The sequence below is a fragment of the Dendrobium catenatum genome, unplaced genomic scaffold (assembly GCF_001605985.2).
Source record: "Dendrobium catenatum unplaced genomic scaffold, ASM160598v2 fragScaff_scaffold_231, whole genome shotgun sequence".
NCBI classification, from domain to species: domain Eukaryota; kingdom Viridiplantae; phylum Streptophyta; class Magnoliopsida; order Asparagales; family Orchidaceae; genus Dendrobium; species Dendrobium catenatum.
Window position 1 is genome coordinate 12,184,828 of NW_021318693.1, and position 14,833 is coordinate 12,199,660.

Here is a 14,833-nt window from a genome sequence, read left to right on the forward strand (position 1 = left end):
GGTTATCATGGTCCCTAGTTTACTTAATCAGAGGAGGTAGTCAACCCAACCTGATCGAAGGATCCTCGTCGACAGTCATGAGTTACTTCATAGAAGGGTACCTTGTAGACTTAAGATGAATGTTTTCATAAGGGGATAATTTTGAATCCACCTTAGCTAACAAAATGCTTCATGCCCTATCAATTCTATCCTATTGATTTATTACTCAAGGATTTAGGGCCGTTGATGAACATAAAGGCTATGGTCATGACCTTAATTTAGTGGTACAATTTCGTAGTAAAATACCTAGTTAGAGGGCCCCGGTTATAACCGTTTATCTATGGAGTCATTTAGTAGCTAAATCACAGGTTGGAGGACACGTGCCACGTCCTTACTGGTAGAAGATGGTTTGATAATGAATTATAGTGATATTTTTTACTAGACATTCATTCTTTTTGTGCTAAAGTAATTTTCAAATTTATCCACTTCGACAAACTGTTGTGGAGGGTTGATAGAATTTTATTTTAAGTATTTAGGTGATTTATTTTGATTAGATATTTTGAATTTTTGAAGAGAAATAGATTTAGAATTTGTATTTAAACTTGAGCCCGAACAATTAATTTTGAGATTTGAGAGCATTTCTTTAAAATTTGTGTGGACCCCTCCAGTTAAGATTTGCATTTAACACAATCATCATCTGAGTTTTATGAGTATTGTCATTTTATTAGTTGAACATTTTCAACTATGTTTTCTTGTAAGTAGAGGGTCGGGTTCAGCTCCTATTTAGAGATATCATATAGATATCAGAACTAGGGGTATTCATTTTAATATACCATTTTTTTTAAAGAGACCATAAAGGCCTAATATGAACGTATAAAATTAAATACTTCGGTTAACTTCATTGAGTGCCGATTATAAGAGTTTATAATTTTAGCAGTGAATATTTATTGTCATAGACCTTGAAGGCCTAATATGACTAGACAGTCGGATGGTTGATTAAATTTTCATTTGCTAAAACTATCTCCAATAAACTAAAAGAGCAACTAAAAATTTCAAAATATTATAAAATAAAAAGCAATAAATACATTTCTCTGGGACCATCGCCAACGATACATATTTTCTCCTCTTCTACTCATTTTTAAGATTTTGAAATAATACCTGTAATTATTTTTCAATAAAAAGAGTGAGTCATAAAATTAGTCAAGAGTAAATCATGCTTCTAAATTAAAGTAACACAAAACCTTTGAAATAATATGCATACTCATTTTCAAATATAAAGTAATTCCATTTAATTTAATTTTACATATATCATATCTTTATCATTTCTCTTAAATAATACAACCATAATAAGAGTCACGATCTAAATAAGTACTAATGAAGGTACTCATTTTTTATTTTCTTTTCCACAAACTTTTTCATTTACGTCTATGTGTATATTATGTCTCTAGCTAATACCATAAGAGGGCGTACTATATCAGTCAATCATGCACATGCAAGCATATGTTATCTAGCCATTTCATTGATATAATATTCATTAACTTTATATGATAATGTGAAACATAACATATTAATTTTCATTTGACTCAACATGACAAATCATTAGATATGAAAAAAACAAATCATGATCTAGCTTGCAATAAAGACTTAATAAAGAGGTATTACTATCCTTCGATGCAATTAATTTAAGAGATGACAAAATCATTAATGTAATTAAAAAATATGAGTACTCACCTTGATTCTAAGTATTGGGATAACTTACTCTTTCTTCTAACTTGCACGCTGATAAATTTAGCACCTATATGAAAAACATATTCGTTAAAATTTAAGTTATAAATTGCTCAAATATTTTTAATTATATGCCCACTCTCTCTTTCTAAATTATTGAAAATTCATAACCTAATGGATGATATTTTAAATTTACTACCATGATTTATATATCAAAATTAATTTAATTTCTATAAAAATGCCAAATATCTCTAGTCAATTAATATATTATTTGTATAAGATCTCTTTTTATAAAGTTTGTTTTATCGCATCGAAATAATCTTTCTAATTTTAATTGTATTTTTCTAAAATTTCTAGTACATATTAAATAATTCCTAAAAGTACTTTATTACTAAAAAAAACTAATTTAATTAATTAAAATCTCTTATAATATTTATACATTCTTAAAATTCTAAAAGTTAGAAATTCTGACCTAATCTTCAGTGAGAGAATAGCTTCAATTTTAAAAGTCTGAAATTCGAACCTAACCTTCAACCTTGAATTAGAAGTCGTAATGGTGCAAAATCATATAGTCATCATATAACTTGTATAAAGATATTGAATAATAAATAAGACAGAAAGTGGTATTATGCATTTTTAATGATCGATATAGGATTTGCATGTGTTTTAAATTAATTGTCAATTATTATTTCTTATGCATTGCTTGTGTATTTTGTTGATCCTTGACTAATTAGCAGTGGTTGTACTATAGATAAGAGAAAAGAGACAGTGGGTTGTCGGAAAGTCAGTTGATTACTCTTTTATGTACATACACTTTTGGGTGTACAAAGAGACCTAAGTAAGAGCTATACAAACACTTTTGATGATGTAAGTAAATTTTAAAAGTTTTTAGTAATGCTCTATACTTCAATTGAGATATGTATTTTATTTGAGATATATTACATCAGCTTCCTATTATGCATTATAAAGATTGTTATGTTATGATACGTTAAGATATTCTGAATAAACTACTCCTTACTCTCTGATTCTGATAGAAGTATTTCAGATTAGGTGTTAGTAACGAGTTCTTTCCAGATTCTTCTTCTCTGTTATACTCTAGATTGACTGTAGGAGGGTCAAAATGGGATGTGATAGACTAAGCAGTTGAAGCACTTATAAGCAGTTATATACATTTAAATTTATAATTAGCATGCTTTTAATAACTATGCATAAGCATGACTACCTATAGAAAATTAGATTAATATTAAACAAATAAGACGGTCCTAATCTATAATATCTATCCACTCATCACAAACTCATCACTTAATAATCACAAGTATGAACAACCACAAACACAACATGCATCTACCAATATGACTCACCCAATGACATGTGTAATAACTACATGCACATGAAATAAATCAAATAAAATCAAAACAATACTATTAGCCTAAGATTAGAGTTGGTTGTCTTAATAAATAAACGAAGTGTGTACTAAACTGTATAGTTTGGATGTTTCCTATTAAAGTTTAAGATTGTATTTTTTCTTATTTGAATTTGTTATAGGCTGAGTTTTATTTAAATTTTAAGTGTTATTGAATTATGAATTTATTATATATTTTAAGATAAAATATTTTAAACTTTTATTATTATTACTATTATTATTTTAATTTTAAAGAACATATTAATCAATGAACTCTAGGTGCAACAAATTCATTGACAAACAAATCCTAAACTTCAAATGAATGTAAATGCTTTATCCCAAGAGGAACAAAATAATTACATAAGACTATGACATTATATATATATATATATATATTCTTACTTTTTTAAGAATAGTAGTCATATTTAAGTTTCAAAATTTATTTAACGAATATGAATTTCAATTAAATTTGATTACTTTATTTAATTATGAATTGTTATTGTTAATATTTTAAAAGATTTCTTGTATTTATTTCCTCTTTAGGTTTGAGTTTGATTGAAGTTTAATTTTACCTTTAAAATTTTAATTTTAATTGATCTTATTTTTATAATTATTCTAAAGTTTTTTTAAAATGAAATGTAATTGAGTTTATATTTTTTATGAATTTTTATAAATTATTTATAAATTTTTCAAATTCATTTAATAATAAGGATTATATATATATAAGATATTTATGGTTTGCTATTTGAGTTACCAAATAATTTTAAAATTTTATGAAATATTAAACTAAGGTCAATGAAAATCTAAGATAAAATTTTTGAAAATTTAAATACATTTAAACCATTGGTTGATTTTTAATGATTTATTTAATTTGACCTTTTATTAATATTCAAATGAATAAATTATAGGCTTAAGCCAAACTCAAAGAGGGATTTTATTTTTTCTTTATCAAGTATTGAATTATAAATGAAATGCAATTGAGCTTATATTTTTCTTATTTTGCTTCATTGTTTTATTTATTTTTGAATTTCCTAGGGTATTTATAGGTGGATTTTAGGGTTTGAGAATTGAAGGTTCAAAGGAGCTTAAATTTTTATGGTATGAAATCCATAAACTAATTAGGATTTAGCAACTTTCCATACAAATTTAGATTATTTGAAGGCTCTATAAGTTTTATATAATTTTCCTAAGGTGACTAACCCTAAAACTTGGAACATTTTCTAATAGACTGGTTGAGCCTGTGGGCCCCACTAAGGTGGGTGGTAAGAAAGAAGAGCAAAGAGGATTAATTCCACTTTAATTACTTACCACAGAAAACTAAAATTGGAGAGAATTAGGAAAATTTATTTAAGGAAAGAAGGTTAATTTGAACTCAAATTTGGGAGAGAATTAGAAAAGGTTTATTTAGGAAAAGATGGCTCATTTGAATTTAAATTTGGGAAAGAATTAGGAAAGATTTATTTAGTAAAAGAGGGTTAGCTTGAATTCAAATTTGGGAAGGAATCAAGAAATGTTTATTCAGGGAAAGATGGATAATTGGAATTCAGATTTGGGCATAAATTATGAAAGTTTATATTAGGGTTAATTGGGTTGTTTTATTTTCATTGTGTGAATTGTGTTTGGTTGTAGTTTTCTTTAGAGTTGTTGTAACACTTGAACCGAACCGGCTACGATTCGAGCTCTCCTTCTGCGTGTATGTGAACTGCATTAGCAAACCGCCTCCTTGCGCACAAACCGAGTCACACACGATCAAACGACATGAGCCTCCTTTATATGCGCAACCTCTCTCTCCAATCGCAATAATTTAGCGATCCTACTGCTCCTTTGGATTCTCTCGCCCTGTGCTCTCTCTCTCTCTCTCTCTCTCTCTCTCTCTCTCTCTCTCTCTCTCACCATTTTAGGAGGCAAAGGAGATAGGGCATTATTTTGAACCTTCCCTTGCCTCTCTCGCAGCCACCGAAACCCCTCCCTTTCGCAACCGCCAAACCTAGAATCAGCAAGTATCTCTATAATTTCTCTTTTTCTCCTTCTATAGTAAGCTCTTTCACCCTCTCCTCTCCCACCTCTCTTTTATTTTCTTCTTCATTTTTATCAAGTTATATAATAATTTTTCTCTTGCATCGTTTAACTAGTTTTGATTGGTGGGGATTTTATTTCAAATTTATCATTTTTTTATTAGTTTAGTTTAGCTTGCTTTGGGAAAAAGCCTTATTTATGTTTGATGTTCAAATTAATCTAACCCTATATTATCCTTTAGGCTTAATTACTATATATATATATATATATATATATATATAAAGTAAGCTCGAGTTCTATGAACCTTATGTTTCAAGCATTGAAGCCTTTCAACATGATTCTTATTTGTAAGATTTTTGAGTCGTTGCCCTTGTAGCACTATTAGTTGATTATGTTTTGGCATATAGTTTCGTGTTGCTCACCTAGAAGTAACTGTTATTTATTTTGATATAAACTTACCCTTCTTTGTTAGGGATGTAATATGTGTTATTTGTATTAGGTTATTTTATAATTATTTAAATTATCAATTATATATTAAATTTTTCAGCATGATCACACATGTAGTAAATCTTCGCTATTTTGTAAAATGAATTAGTAGGTGATAGAATTAACCTTACCTTGAATTACTGCTCACTAGTTCTCATTCATACAAGTTAAATTCATGTATTAGAAAATTTAAATTCATGCATTTTTAGTTTTGTTAAATAAAATAAATCTCATTCTTGCAATTCATATAAATTACACAAATCATAGTTGCCATTTTGATTTACATAATGTCTGTTGATTACTCATACAAGCACTTATGTTGTATGATTATGTGTGTATCAGTAGAACTCTATTGGTTTTTGGCTAGTCGGGGTTGACGGACCCCTAGAGTGACGACTCTACAGGAAATCATTAGATTTCCTTGAGTTATTTACCTTCATGGTGATGGGTATATGATAAACTGAAAATAGATATATATGTATAAATATAAGGAAATATAAGTGGACATGAATTGGAAATAATAAATAAATAATATGCCCTTTTGAGGTATGAGAATACCTAGTGTGGTTGCAAGTATGACTATTAAAATAATTTACAATAATAGTAGTTAGACATATATATTAATAGCATTAGCATATTAAAATTCTATTGTAGGAAACATGACATGTGTTAGTGCTATGTTTTGGTGACTATAAGTTGTTACTTCTACCTTTTGATTGTTCATACTACATGCCCCATTTCGTTGTCATTTATGATTTGATAGATAAGAGTTATTTGCTAAGTTTGATTTATCAAACTCACCCGTTGCTTCTTTTTACAGTAGGTCTGGCAGATGTGTTTGATGAACTGTCACCTCGAGACCAGAGTTATCGGCAATAGTCTGTTTTTTATATTTTGTATTTTATAAAAATTTATTTTGCTTCTGACTGATGGTTGGGCAGTTTCTTTCTTTTTATATTCCTTTTGGCTTGTATTAGAACTATTATTAATTGGATGTACTAATTATTTGTATTTTATTGATGAATTGACTTTTTAATTCATTTCCTTTTTTTAATTTACTCTGATGTATATATATCATGTTGTATCACTTGTATATACTTGTTCCTCTTTGTAAATACAAAATAGGTCTTTCTATCCTTTCATCGCATCTCGTGTTGACAATGTTTACCACCTTTCGGACCCGTAGTGTGACAGTTGTTCCTAGCAGCGCCTAGTGCTTATGGAGAGTCAATGTATATCTCGAATAGTAGATCAACTTGTATCTTGATTTGTTGTGTCGATATAAAAATCTTTCTCATTTATTTCTACTACATTTTCACATCGTTATTGTTGTTTTTGTTGTGTGGATATCATATTCCTATCAAATTGGTATCAGAGCACCTTTTTTGGAAGCTATGAAGGCTAAGAAGGTTGATGTGTTGGAAGAGATGCTTGATGGGGAAGTTGGGAATCTTAAATCTAAATTCCAAAAGCAAATTTCAGCAATTGAGGTATGACTGATTGTGTTATATATTATTATGCTCTAATGAATATTTTGATGGATATAAGCTATTTATGATGTATGAAACTTTAAGATTGTCCATGTCATGACCATATTTTCATTACATTCTAGTAATGGTAGATCATAGAGTGGCTTGGACTATTCCATCACGATCATCTGTTCACCTTAGTTTATCAGAGTTCCTGGACCGGATCTTGATAGCCATAACCATAGGACTGAATTAGTGGATCTAATGAATTTTCCATGTTCATTTCTAATTGCATGCCAACTACAGTCCATGATTTCATGGAAAAGAAACAAAGTTAATCTGTAGATAAAAAGTTCCAATGATTTCTAGACCACTTAGAGTAGTGTAAGAAAACTAAATTGGCAAATTAGAGGCTGCAAGGAAAAAGCAATTTATCTATTCTTGATACCTTCTTAAGAATGTTGTAGAAGCTGTCCTCATAGTTGATAGGAAAGCATTCCCTAAATTCAATATTGTGGGAAAGCCAACCCAAAAGTGCTTCGCAAAGTTGAGCCTCACTGCCAAAAGTCCATATTGAATATAAATTAGCATGCACAGAAAAAGATGACTAGCTACGGTAACCAACCTTTCTACAGTAAGTTCTGGGTGTTCAATTGCAGAATATAACAATGTATATGGAATATCAACAAAAGAGCTACTAGATGCAGCCCAAGCCTGCATGAATCACATCGGTAATGTTAAAAAATAAACTTTGGTAAAAATTAATATCACTACTGAAAAATTAATTACGCACGGAGTTGTAAAGAATATGCATTGCTGCCTCCTGTAACGGGCAGTGGCACGTATTAGACTGTTGCATCAAGATATCCACATAAAAACAGTACATAACTTAGTTTAAATGTTCAGTTTTATTTATTTTTTCTTTTTTGCATGTTCAGTTTCAATTTGACGCACATGGCAATACATTTTTGTTTTATAAATTGAACTTAAGGTACTCATTTACCGTACCAAACTTTGAAAAGTAGCACTATTGATAAGTGCACTGATCATTAGTTGCAGTAAGCATTTGATAATAATAATGCCATCCTCTATATTGGATGTGTAAGAGTTTGTACAAATTGAAATCAAACCTCCTCTCCAACGACTTCAGCTCATTTTTCATTTGGCCCTTCTGACTGTATTTATATAAACTTCACAAAAAATATAGATATTTTCTCAGTTGATTAAATTATGTAACTACCTGGGTTTCGAAAGTATAGTCCTAATTTATTATCAATTGATTATATTCAAAGTTTCAATAAAAGAAATCATTTTTTTAACAATTTTTATGTCTTCAAAACAAGGTTAATACTATATCAAATAAATATAATGTGAGTTTTTAATATCAATTTTTATTTCTTATTTCATAATAATTTAGATGCCAATTAAAATATATTTATTTCGATCATCATATAATAATTTTTGTTGCGGGCTAAAATATACACAGCAATAGAGTAAGGATTTTTTGTCTTAACGTTCAACGGATATCCAACACATAAACAAATAACTAAAAAACAATATGATTTTTATGTGGAAAACCAAAAAAAAAGGAAAAATCACGGGGTCACACCTAGGAAGAATGATTCCAATATTGTTTGAATATGTTACAAAGATTGACCTATCTTGAAACTTGGGGATGATAAAATTACAATAGTTTGGAAAGTTTGGGGGAAATTCGGCATTGATCGATTATGGGGCAAAACTCCGGCAAAACTCCGACATCAATCGGTGGTCAGGCGAAAGTCTGGCGACAATCGACTATTTGGTCGGTAAGTCCGGCATCAGTCGGTGGCCGGGCAGAAGTCTGGCGACGAAGGGTGGCCGGGCGGTGGTCGAAGAGGAGCTTACTGGCAAGAGAGATATCATATTTCATGTCCTTCTTCATCTTCTTTTTCCTCTTTCCTCCTCAGACCACTTCCTATACAAGAGGCTTTCCCCCACTTCTAACTGCAGGATCCCTCCCTTTACAGAAGTCCTCATGGGTGATCACCTATCTTTGAGAGATCCAATGACCAAAGAAGATCAATGTCCTGCTGCACAGAATGATAGTGAGAAGAGAACAACAAGGTGGCTATGGCTAACGACAATTTAAGGCGAAAGTCCGAGGGCGATCGACGACCGAGTGGAAGTTCGACGGTGATCAGTGGTTGGGTTGGTCATAGTCTGGAGATGGTGGTCGAAGAAATCGTTATCGGGCAATGATGATCGAAAGGACCATAGTCGGTGGGCGATGAAGGGAGGAAATACTGTAGTCAGCAATGGTGGTCAGAAGGACCATAGTTGGACAACGGAGGTCGGAAAGACTATAGTCGGCATGAGACAAAGGTCGGAAAGACCGTAGTCGGTGATGAAAATCAGAAAGATCGTAGTCGATGACGGTAGTTGAAAGGATCGTAGTTGGGCGACGGAAGTCGAAAAGACTGTATTTTACGGGCTACTAAGGTCGAAAAAACGGTACTCGGGCGACAGTGGTCGGAAGGACCGTAGTCGGCAGGCAACGTTGGTGTCCACAAAGATTTTTGACAACATTAGCATTGAAGAGGAGACCTGATGATAATCAGCAGACAGGTGGACTTTCGATGATGATTCATGGTCGAGCTGTATTTTGTTGGAAATAATATGCTAATAGAGGCATAAGATGAATATCCAGATTGAGGGGATCAAATGCTGTGTCGACCGCAATAGTCTAACAGCACATTCATATTGCCAATTAAATGGAAGTCGGTGGTTTGCAATAAATTTTTTCATCACTTTGATTTATTACAGTGCACGAGATGATGTCGATATAATTTTAATTTCAACATCTTGTGAAAAAGAATGTACACTCAAACTTGATGTATACTTTTACTATATAACTCCTATTATCTCTGATGCACCGACACTTCGTTTTAAGAGCGTATGCAATGTCGGACACGTGTCGGACACGGACACACGTCCGACACGGCGAAGACACGTGACGAACACATCACTAGTGTGTCCCATTTAAAAAAAAATTAAACAAGACACGCGTGTTGGACATGCGTGTTTGACTATTATATAATTAAATAAATAAATAAAACCCTAATCCCGCTATTTTATATTAGCCGGTTCACGCCCGAGTCTTCATCTTCTCCTTAACTCCATTTTCCTATTTGTATTTGTGATCTTCCCGAGAGATTGAGGGGAGCAGCGGACGGCTGGAGATTGCACCCTTGGTCTTCCCTTCCAGCCGTAAGCAACAAGTCATCCTCAGTTTTTGGGCCCAGCCAAGGGAAGCCGACGCCAAATCATAAAATTTTTTTCAAACCTGTAAGTTGATTTCATCATTTTTTTCTCCATTCGCCATTTCGTTTCATTTATCAATGATTCTGTAAATTTGTGATCAGAAGCATATTTTTTTAAAATATTTTATTTATTTTGGATTAAAATTATTCTTATAATAAAAATTTATTTATTTAATGCGCTTTAACTGTGCTTTTGTTGCGCTTTCACTGTGCTTTAAGTGCGCTTTCACTGCGCTTTTGTTGTGCTTTAAGTGCGCTTTAGCTGCGCTTTTACTGTGCTTTCGTTACGCTTTCACTGCACTTTTGTTGCGCTTTTGCTGCGCTTTCACTGCGCTTTTGTTGCGCGACCTGACCGGGCAAGTCAAACCCCGCCAGGGGGAAGCGCCCCCTTGGACCCCCGGCATAGTTGCAAATTTTTAATTGTTTTTTATTCAGATAGTCATAAAGCATGATGCAATAGTTCTTTAATTATTTTTTAACTTTGTTTGCAATTTTTAATTGTTTTACAATAAGTCTTTATTTCTTCTACTTCACCAGTGAATTTAAAAGCAAAATGAGCTCTAGTGCTGGTGGGAGTGGTTCAAAAGAGTCATCTATAGAAACTACTAAACTATTATGGATTCATGTTACAAAGTTAGGAAAAACTTTTGGAGGAGGGAATGTGTCATTCAAATGCAATTATTATGGTGGCACCTACAAAAGATCTTATTCTAGGGTGAAAGCACATATACTTAAGATTTATGGCCATGACATTAACATGTGTCATAAGATTACTACGTCATAGTTGATTAAATTGAATAGACAAGTTGATGAAGCTGAATCTAGGATCAAAAGGGCATTTCCTAAAGATATATATTTGCCATCTACCCATGGTTCATCCCACACTTCTTCCTCATTTGTTAGAGTTGATCATTCATTATCATATAGAAGTGAAAGATATGATTCAAAGAAAAGAAAAGGAGTTGCCAGTAGTGTTTTAGAAAAGGCTTTTAACATGCAGCAGCAAGAGGAATTGGATGGTGAAATTGCAATGATGTTTTTTCAGCTGGACTTCCTTTCAACCTTGCAAGAAATTCTCATTATAAAAATGCATTCACTTTTGCATGTAATAACAAACTTGCAGGTTATGTTCCACCTAGCTATAATGCATTAAGATCAAAATTATTGGAAAGGGAAAGAGCACATATTAAAACATTGCTTGAACCAACAAAAGATGTGTGGAAAGAAAAATGAATCACTTTGATGTGTGATGGTTGGACTAATCCTCAGAAAAGACTACTCATTAATTTCATGGCCATTACAGAGAATTGTCCAATGTTTATTAAAACTGTGAATTGTGAAGGAGAATACAAGGATAAATATTTCATTGCCAATTTGATTAAAGAGGTGATAGTCATTATTGGGCCTTCAAATTTTGTGCAGGTTATAACAGATAATGCACCGGTGTGTAGAGTTACAGGATTGTTGGTGGAGCAAACATATCCTCATATATTCTGGACTCCATGTATAATGCACACTTTAAATCTTGCTCTATAAAATATTTGTGCAGCAAAAAATACAGAGGCAAATGAAATCATCTATGTTGAATGTCATTGGATAACAGTGGTTGCAGATGATGCTGTTTTGATCAGAAATTTCATTATGAACTACTCAATGAGACTTTCAATGTTTAATGATTTCTCACATTCGAGAATGTTATTTGTTGCTGAAACTCGTTTTGCCTTTGTAATAATCATGTTGAGAAGATTCAAACAAATAAAAAATGCCCTTCAATCTATAGTGATTAGTGAGAAGTGGTCTTGCTATCGAGAAGATGATGTTAGGAAAGAAAGATATGTGAAAGAAAATGTCTTAGATGATTTGTGGTGGGATGATGTAGATTATATTTTGGTTTTAACTGATCCGATTTATGACATGTTGAGAGAGACTGACACAGATAAATCATGCTTACATTTGATTTATGAGATGTGGGATTCTATGTTAACAAAAGTGAAAGTAATTATATATAGACACGAAAGAAAGTCACATAATAAAGACTCAAGTTTTTGGAGCATTGTCTATACCATTCTTGAGGATAGGTGGAAAAAAAGCAACACACATCCGCATTGTTTGGCCCATTCATTAAATCCAATGTACATTTGTATTCATCTTTTAAATTAATTTTAAATTTCTTGGTAAATGATTAAATAATTTTTTATGCTTTGTAATATTTGAAGATATTCAAGTAAAGAATGGCTTCAAGAAGACCCTCAACGTGTCTCACCACAAAAAGATTTAAAAATGTCAAATATGAGAAAGATATGCTTGAAACGATATTTCCCAAAATGAGGAGAGAAGAAAAATTAATATAGAACTTGCAAAGTTCTTTGGATATTTAGAGGATTTTGGTGATCAAGAATCTTTGGTTGATAGATGGAGGATGGATCAAAAAATGTGGTGGTTGATTTATAGAGCTTCAGCACCGCTTCTTCACACTATAGCAATAAAACTTCTTGATCAAATATCATCCTCTTCCTGTTGTGAGAGAAATTGTAGCACCTACTCATTTATTCAATTAATGAAAAGGAATAAAATAACTCCATAACAGACTAAAGATTTAGTTTAGTTTATGTGCATATAAATCTTCGTCTTCTATCAAGAAAAATTACACTTTATATGACAGGTGATAACAAGATGTGGTATGCTGCTGGAGATGGGTTCGAGTGCCTTGATGATATGGGGTTATCGGAGGTTGCAAATCTTTCTCTAGATAAACCAGAGTTGGAAACAATGATATTCAATGATGATGATATTAAAGGCCAAAGACCAACCTTTGAAACTAATTCTATCATTCATTTTGTTGAGTAGTTGGATCTTCATGTTGTACTAAATGATTTTTTGCTTATATTTTTGTGGTTGTAATAAATATCTTTATGTTATAAGCTAAATAAATTATCATGACTTTGATTTATTATTGATTGTCATTTTTAATATAATGTTACCTTAATTTCTATATATTATACTAAAAAATTATTATGCCGTGTCCACGCCACACCCGTGTCCTATATTTTTAAAAAATGCCATGTCCCATGTCTGTGTTATGTCGTGCCCGTATAGCCGTGTCCGTGTCCATGCATCATAGCTATGATATAGTATATGGCTTTGATGTTTATTTTTGAAGTAATAAGGGCACCCCATTCATGCAAGAATATTCTTTATTTGTGATTTGTCCTCCCCGAAAGAAGCTAAGTCTTTCATGCATTTTTAAGACATGCTTTGATATATTGCCCCCTTCTTAGAGCAACTAGATTAGACAAATTTATCCCTTTTGCAAATTTTAGTATTATGAAATTTGATGTACATACGCCTTCAAAGACTTTTAGTCCTCTAAGGTCTTTTTTATAAATGTGTCTTTTGAGGCTTTTATCCTTCTAATGTCTTTTGTGTACCTGCGCATTTTGAGACTTTTAGCATTTTAAGGTCTTTTGTGTGCATTTGTCTTTTGAGGCTTTAGCCTTATAAGGTATTTTGTGTACCTATGTCTTTCGAATAAGTGATAGCCCTATTAACCATTTGCTCTCATGGAGCCTTTCTAGTGAGGACCCTATCCACTACTAACTTCCCTTCGAGCTACCTCATGGGCTAGCCTTCCTAGGGCTATGAGTGGAAACATTATCTTCCACCTGCCATCATGATGTCTTTCTAGTGAGAACCATGTCCACTACTATCTTTCTTTCGAGGGTATCTCATGGGTGGGCCTTCCTGGGATTATTATATTATTTCTATAAAGTTTCATTAATAAAACTTGCTTGAAAGATAACATAATTTGAATATTCTAAAGAGTTTGAATTAGGGGAGATGACATAATACTATAGAATAAAAGTGAGAAGATATAGAGATGGATTTTGTCACAGGATTTCCAAGATCAAAGTAAAAGCACGACTACATATGGGTTGTGATTGACAGACTAACAAAATCAACACATTTTTTACCCATTTGCCAGACTGATTCAATGGAGAAATTACTAAATTCTTTTTTAAGGAAATAATTAGATTCCATAAAATATCTAAGGTCATTGTGTCAGACAGAGATGGATGTTTTACATCTTAATTTAAGAAGAACATTCATGAAAGTTTGGGCATAAAATTACAATTTAATATCACATTTCATTCACAAACTGATGATCAATCAGAAAGATTGATTAAAATGTTAGAAGATTTGTTGAAATTATGTATGTTGGATTTTGAAGGTAGATGAGAAGATCATATCTCGTTAATATAATTCACTTATAATAATAGCTACCAATCAAGTATCAAGAAGAAGAGAGAAAACTAGAGAAATTGAGGAAGGAATAATTTAAGTAAATTGCTTTTATTACCATGTTATTATTGTTTTGTAGATTTCCTAATGTTAGTAAAAATTATTAAAAAAAAAATTAAATCAATTATGTAGAAATTTAGATATTATATGCAGAA

General features: G+C 31.8%; 1 protein-coding gene across 12 annotated transcripts in view; it reads right to left on the minus strand.

Moving 5' to 3' along the window:
* LOC110097826 (BTB/POZ domain-containing protein FBL11) overlaps positions 1 to 14,833 on the minus strand; it is a 93,288-nt gene that overhangs the window by 38,411 nt on the left and 40,044 nt on the right. For all 12 annotated transcript variants that reach the window (XR_003700126.1, XR_003700128.1, XR_003700127.1 and 9 more), the window contains exons 6-7: positions 7,703 to 7,791; positions 7,526 to 7,634 (exon numbers count right to left, since the gene is read on the minus strand). Coding sequence is in view for 8 of the 12 variants with exons in the window: in XM_020824421.2 (XP_020680080.1) it covers positions 7,526 to 7,634; positions 7,703 to 7,791 (198 nt within the window). In the remaining 4 variants the exon portion in view is untranslated. The remainder of the gene's footprint in view (positions 1 to 7,525; positions 7,635 to 7,702; positions 7,792 to 14,833) is intronic.